We start from the raw sequence: 7203 nt of genomic DNA, 5'->3' as shown, positions 1-7203 counted from the left end.
CTCTCATGAGACAAAGGCGTAAGCTCTTGAATAAATGTATCAGAGATGTTAGCTTTTCACAGAAAGAATGCATGTTCATAGCTTTTCTGTACTGGTGAGTGAATTAAATAATCTTTGCTAAATAAAAATATATTACAATAATAATATTTATGTAGCCACCACAGGCCTTTGTCTCTATTCACACGTCTTGGCTTCCTCCCCTGTATTTAGCTCCAGTACCTACCAGTCAGATGGCCGGACTGTGGCTGTCCGGTACACCCAGGGCAACTGGGAAGGCGAACTGGGCATTGACCGTGTGTCCATCCCCAAAGGCCCAAATGGGACCATCATCATCAATATAGCTGCCATCTTGTCATCTGACAGCTTCTTTCTTCCTGGGGTCAACTGGCAGGGCATCCTGGGACTGGCCTATCCCATGCTGGCACGGGTGAGAGAGAAGCTAAAAAAAATTCTAATCTTAAATCGCAGTATTTGTTGAAAAAGCTTAAATTCCTCTCTCACTGATTTGATGTTGATTATGAAAACAGTAAATTCGCTCTGAAAAATATAAATGAGTTCAATACAGTATTTTGTGCATACTTTGTAAAGGATATCATTAGATATATTTAAAGTAAAGGTTTTGTATAACTTTTATATGAAGTTTATAAAACATTTAAAAAACATTCAAGAAACGGACAAATGAGAATATTTTGTCTAAAAAATGCTGTGCGCACAGAGGGGAAACTTGATAATATCAGGTTTGATCAAGTTAATCAAGCAGTACAGCATAACTTCCTACTGTCCCACATCTTTTTTACAGCACTGAACAACTTCTCAAACTGAGATCTTATCTGGGTGTAGTCATGGACATTTCACATGACAACAGAAAAGTTTCGTGTTCATGATTTATTTTCAGCAACCAAGGGTGTGATGCTTTTGCGTAATGCCGTTTCTTTCTTTAATATCCCCACTTGAATTTACTTTTGTTGCTCTAATGTGTTAGTTTGCATCCTTATATTCTCTACAGGAATATTTGTTAATTTAATTTTTTACACTGAATTAAAAAACTGAAAAGTATTACCCTACATATTGTACCACTTCAGTCCGTTAGTTTTGTCATAAGTTAATTAATGGACTAAAAACTACACGTAATTATCTGGTCTCTTCATTAGAAATATTAAAAATAAATTTAGTGTAGAAGAAGCTCATTCTCAAGGTGTTTTTTTTTTTTCCAGTCAATTACATTCAGGTACAAGAACATCCTATGTATGTGTGATAGACGCACAGAACCAAGGTGCTTCGCCCAGTGTCCACTTTTCTTTAACGTGATAATTTGGTGTCGATGGGACGAGAGTGACGTCAGCTTAAACCAACACAATACATTCTTTCATTCTGTGCTGACTACAGCAACCTTTGGGATGAAATGCCAGTGATTGGGGGCAGATATGGCCACACTGACCACTTTGTGCCGCCAGCGTCTTCAGAGAGCTCAGGCTGAACTTGCCTGAGGGCTGTCTGTCATGCGTGACATGATATCATAGCACTGACATGAAAATGCATCTGAGGAAAACAGAGAGAACATCCTTTTCTCAAGGAACATACCGCTGTCTCGTACAGTTTACGCCAGTCCACGCATACACACGTAGTACACACAGTGGTCCGAATATTAATATTATAACACTGTAACACAGTAATATAACACTACCCTTTTTAAACACTTTACATGTTTGGCTACCTAATCAGAAGAAAGAATTGTCAACAATATCACCTATGGGGAAAACGGTTAGGGTCAAATCCTTTTTCAGATATCTGTTATAGCAGCAACCAGTGTATTTATTCTTGTCCTTTTTTACTCCCCAAGCCCTATTAAAGACTTTAAGACTTCATTTCAGTTATGTATTTTTAGAATTCACTTTTTCATTCATGTTTTCTAAACGTATACTTTGTTATTGGTTGGAAAGTCTGGATAATCACACAATCTAAAAGCTTCCATTGCAAATGTAAACGCTCAAAATGGATTGACAGGAATTAATGATTACATATGTCCTGTCTCTCAATTAGCCTGACAAGTCTGTGGAGCCCTTCTTCAACTCTTTGGTGCAACAGCTGGGAATTCCTGACATCTTTTCCCTTCAGATGTGCGGCGCTGGACTGTCAGCCAGTAGCACAGTGGACCCAGTGGGAGGCAGTCTTGTGAGTAGTCAGGAGGGGCTGTTGGATCAAATGAAAAATAAGCTTTGGTTGTGAACACTTTTGACAAAAATGATTTCTGCCTCTAATTGTGTATTTTTGTGATACAGTCGGTGTCGAGTTATTTAACATGAACAGTATCAATTATGTGCTTCACTCAGTGAGGACTGGGATGTGCTTGAGTACTCCTCAGACAAAATAAAGTCCACCACTGGTGGCTCAGACATAGCAGCGTTTTAGAAACCTAATAGCTTGTATCCTCCTCGTCAATGTGGTTTCTCCATTGGAGGCCCAGTGTAGTTAGAGAGGAGCTAATTAAGCTAAGATAGTATCCTGCTGAGAGCAGGTCTGTCACGGTTACACGAGCAGCCTCGGTGCCTCGCTCACTGCATCTCCATCATGTGACCCACTGATCCAGACAGATGGATAAGATGGCAGGGAGTGTGTGTGTGTTTGTGTTTGTGTTTGTGTTTGTGTTTATGTATTCTACCAAAATGTGGAGGGATAAACCTTTGCTAGACTCTTGTTGGATATTAACTGTGTTGTTTTGGTCACAGTTGACCCACAGATGAGTGTAAGTATTTTTGTTCCTTCCTCAGATCATGGGAGGGGCTGAACCAACTCTGTATCGGGGGTCAGTGTGGTACACCCCTATAGTAGAGGAGTGGTACTACCAAGTGGAGGTTTTGAAGCTGGAGGTTGGCGACCAGAATCTGGACCTGGACTGCAGAGAGGTAAACTTCAAACTCACTGCATTGCTTCCATAATTATCTCAAACATCACCATGAAGAGATTTACATTAAATGCCAGTAAATATTTGAAGCACAAAAGCAACATTGGTGGTACAACATTCATTCTTGATGAGTTGATTGTATCACGGTTACAACGCAGAAATGAAACAGACTAGCCATACTGCAAAGGAATGTAGTCTGTTTGGTATTTTTTCTGCTTGTGAAAGAACTTCCTCATGTTCTGTATTTTATGTTTGCCTCAAGGTCTTCCATAGGAGCCTGTTGAACTGAGAAAACTCCTACTGCACTTCACTCTTTCTCCCTCTCTTTCAGTATAACATGGATAAAGCTATAGTTGACAGTGGGACGACACTGCTGCGTCTTCCTGTCAACGTCTTCAATGCGGTGGTAGAAGCCATCAGACGCAGCTCTCTGGTACGTTGCCGTCTCTCCACAGACAATGATGAAACATGTTGTCAGAGCAAAGAGATGCAGGGGAGGATAGCACACTCACTGTTCAAGGACGTAGTATCTTTGAGAGGAAGGATCAGGATTTTTTTCTGCTATAAAAATATATGTGTGCGCCCATGCTTTGTTTTTTTTTTCTTCCCCCAACCGATTCTACTTTACACATTATTCACCTTTTTGTAACCGCGCACAAACAGTACTCAAGGTTAATTTGAACCTGGAAGCAACGTTTGCAATTAATGTACCCGCATCTTTGCAGATTAATCCCAAGTGGGGAAAATGAAAGAGAACAGCTAAACCTGTTTTGGTGCTGTACTGACCTTCTGTTTCTTTCTGTTTGTCTCTGTCTCTCTCTGTCGATTCCTCTTATGTGTTTTTTCCTCTTTTGGTTCAGATCCAGGATTTTTCTTCAGGGTTCTGGGATGGCACCAAGGTTGCATGCTGGATGAAGGGAGAGACCCCCTGGAGGTTTTTCCCCAAGCTGTCCATCTACCTAAGGGCCACAAACACCAGCCAGTCCTTCCGCATCACCATCCTGCCTCAGGTACCTGAATAAACATAAACACAGCTCTCCATCAACCTCAGAGCCACAAACTCTTGTCGGTCCTTCTTCCTCTCTATTGATGTGTGTTGTCTTGCAGATGTACATCCAGTCAATCACAGACGTGGACGGCACGTTAGACTGCTTCCGTTTCGGAGTGTCTTCGTCAGCTAATGGCCTGGTGATCGGCGCTACCGTTATGGAAGGCTTCTACGTGGTGTTCGACCGCGCCCAGCGGAGACTGGGCTTCGCACTCAGCAACTGTGCAGGTGAGGATACATAAAAGACTAAGACAGGAAAGTATGTAAAACATCATAAATCATATCATGTGTCCTAACATTGTCAGCTGACGTTAACAAATTGGTTCACTGTATCTGAAAACATTGAATGGATGGTAATCTGTGAGTCTTCAGTGAGAATGAAGTAGCAATAAATACACTCTGTATTTACAAGCTGCTTGTGTAAAAAATAAAACACAGAGGAATGATGGATCCCTCATATTTACCTAGAACAGCAAATATTAAAGCTTTTATGAAAGGGCTACAGGTTTAATCTCTAGCATGGTTTCTTCAATGTTCATCTATTACAAATAAGGCTGATGATATTGCTTCAAGACATGTAACAGAAAGATCACGGTCAGGAAGTCCATAAAGTGCCATGATTAACTGATGAGTTACGGAAAAGCAAAAAGTGTTACTATTAAATAGTGCTTCAGTTCACTGACCAAGACCTTGAGAATATCCGTTCATTATGACCTGAACTGCAAATGTGAGACCTCAAACAGTGGTACTTCCCCGTAGTTCTGTGCACATATGAGCTTAGGCAAGGCCTCCCACTCTTAAAGTACAAAGACCACTTTTGTTTCTGAGTTAAGCAAACAGACTTGGAACAGATGTAGGCTGAAGGTTAAGGATGCAGGCTTGTGACAGTAAGGTTGCCAGCTCTAATTCCTCAGCTGGCTGGTAAAATCTAGACAGAGAAAGAAAACTAGAATAAAGCAAATAACATTTACTTCGGTTATTGCCGCGAGTCTAAGACAACTGTTGTTTTAAGAAGCTGCCACAAGTAAATCAACATCTAAGCTTTATCGTAATACAGTTGACGTTTTATATCTCTCTCAACTCTGTAACTCTGTCTTTCATTTCTGTGCAGTGAGCGGTGGGGTGGCTCTGTCGGAGATCGCGGGGCCCTTCTCAGCAGCGGACGTGGCGACCAACTGCTCTGGCGGTGTGCTGAAAGAGCCTCTCCTGTGGGTGATCTCCTACGCCCTGATGGCGGTCTGCGCCCTGGTCCTCATCATCCTGTTGCTCTTGCTGGTGCTGCCCTGTCGACGCAGAGATCGCTCCGGGGAGATAACGGACGAGTCATCTCTGGTCCGCCACCGCATCAAGTGACTGAGAGGAAATGGACAGGCGGACAGGGTGAACAGGCAGGGGGACGGCCAGCAGAGCCCATCCACAGCTGTGGAGAAAGGGGTAAGGCTCGGCCCGCACCGAACAATGACCCTCGGCTCTGAATGTCTGAATGACTCTAGACTGCACTCATCAGGTTGCCCCATGGACACGGACAGATCAGCTGCTTCTGGAAGGGAAAATTCACCCTAAAAGCACTTCTGTTAGTGGTGTATTTATAGTTCCAATGTCTCGTTTGGTCGTGTATTTTTCTTTTTCACACTGATAATTGGTCATGTCATATGTAGGCACCGACACAGAGAAACACATCCAGCATAGAAGAAGAACGGGTGCAATTTCCCCACTGACAGTTGCTTTAAAATTTCATAATGTCATGTAGCTACAGGGAAGTTTTTTAGAAATAGGTGTGACTTACCTTCTCAACTGGGAAGACTTGTAATGCTATCAGTATTGCATACATATAACACTGACTCAGTTTAAGTGTAGTTTGAGAGAGCACTCAAATCAAGTTCAGGCTTGTTCTTTTTAGGGCTGTCAAAAAGTATTCTGGGAAATACAGGACATCACTAACACAAATAGAAGGGTGAACTGAAGTATGAAACGCTTTATCACAAACTAACTCCCTACACACACCAGCAGTGATGCATAGCGGTATGGAAATAGCTAAGGGTGGAATTTCTTCCTTACAGACAATCACAGGACATTGGGTGGGGACATAAATGGCACAAGCTCAACAACCATTGGCGTATTCATGAACAATTTACAAGTTACTGATTTTATTTCCAGGCAAACTGTTGTTTAATTGTAAATTTCTAAGGGCATACAACCTCCTAAAATGTGCCTTTACAGCTAATAATCTGCTACCAACAGATCTTTTAAAGTTGTAGTTTAACTCTGCGATCAATGAAGGAATGTTTCTGGAGTTAATAAGTTAAGCTCCAGTCTTCTATAGAGTCGTGTGTGTGTGGTGTGTGTGTGTGTGTGTGTGTGGTGTGTGTGGGGTGTGTGTGGTGTGTGTGTGTGTGTGTGTGTGTGTGTGTGTGTGTGTGTGTGTGTGTTTGGTGTGTGGTGTGTTAGTGTTAGAGATGTATCAGATGTATGTTCAGGCCGGAAAACAACGTTCCCATGTGATCTGAGGAAGAACCAAATCAATACATACAAATCACTCTGTGGATCAACTGTGACCAAAACTTAACCAACATTATAAGGATAACAAATACTAATAAATAGACAAAGGATGGATTCCCTCCACACAACTTATCGTTTGTACCACGAAATGTACACCTATAGATCTACAAGATCGAGCAAACCCAACAAACGTACTCAAGACCTATCACCAACCTGACACTCCCTGCCACTGTCTATAATCCACATCTAGTCATGATGTCAGCTGGGTCACATTAGATGGAGATGCTAGTGAGCGAGGCACCGAGGATCTATCGTAGTATACCTAAGTCAGAATCCTGACTCAGCATGAGATATCTAATCTTAGCTTAAAGTTAGTCCTCTCTAACTACACTGGGCCTCCAATGGAGAAACCCACATTAGAACACGGAGGATACAATATCATATCTCCGATGTCGTATAGAAGGCACTTGACTACTGTCATGACCACCTGAACGCTGGCGATGGACTTGTTTTTATTCATTTTCTGTCTGAAGGTATCGTATCATCAAGCACACCACAGTGCCTTCACTGAGTGAAGCACATATAATATGATATTACTATTAATCCACTAGAAAGATATCAATAACTACGAACACCTATACTGTATTCACCTAAAAATCTAGCACATATTTATGACGAAAGGCTATGATAAGTTTCATTTTTTGTCAAAAGTGTTCACAACCAAAGCTTAATTTATTCATTTTTGATCCAATCA

The 7203-nt window shown here is 41.7% G+C and overlaps 1 protein-coding gene across 1 annotated transcript; it reads left to right on the top strand.

Annotated features, from left to right (window-relative positions):
* Positions 1–210: 210 nt before the first annotated feature.
* LOC118342120 (beta-secretase 2-like) lies at positions 211–6372 on the top strand (the record flags this gene model as incomplete). Its single annotated transcript, XM_035680567.1, is given in 7 exon segments — positions 211–427; positions 2041–2172; positions 2769–2903; positions 3234–3335; positions 3763–3912; positions 4010–4178; positions 5062–6372. Coding segments are annotated over 7 exon segments (942 nt in total). The 3' UTR covers positions 5304–6372.
* Positions 6373–7203: the final 831 nt, after the last annotated feature.

The sequence above is a fragment of the Morone saxatilis genome, unplaced genomic scaffold (genome assembly GCF_004916995.1).
Source record: "Morone saxatilis isolate NCDOM2014 unplaced genomic scaffold, NCSU_SB_2.0 Contig8, whole genome shotgun sequence".
Classification (NCBI taxonomy): Eukaryota; Metazoa; Chordata; class Actinopteri; family Moronidae; genus Morone; species Morone saxatilis.
The sequence above is the reverse complement of the archived record's forward strand: the minus strand, read 5'-3'. Positions and strand labels throughout refer to the sequence as shown.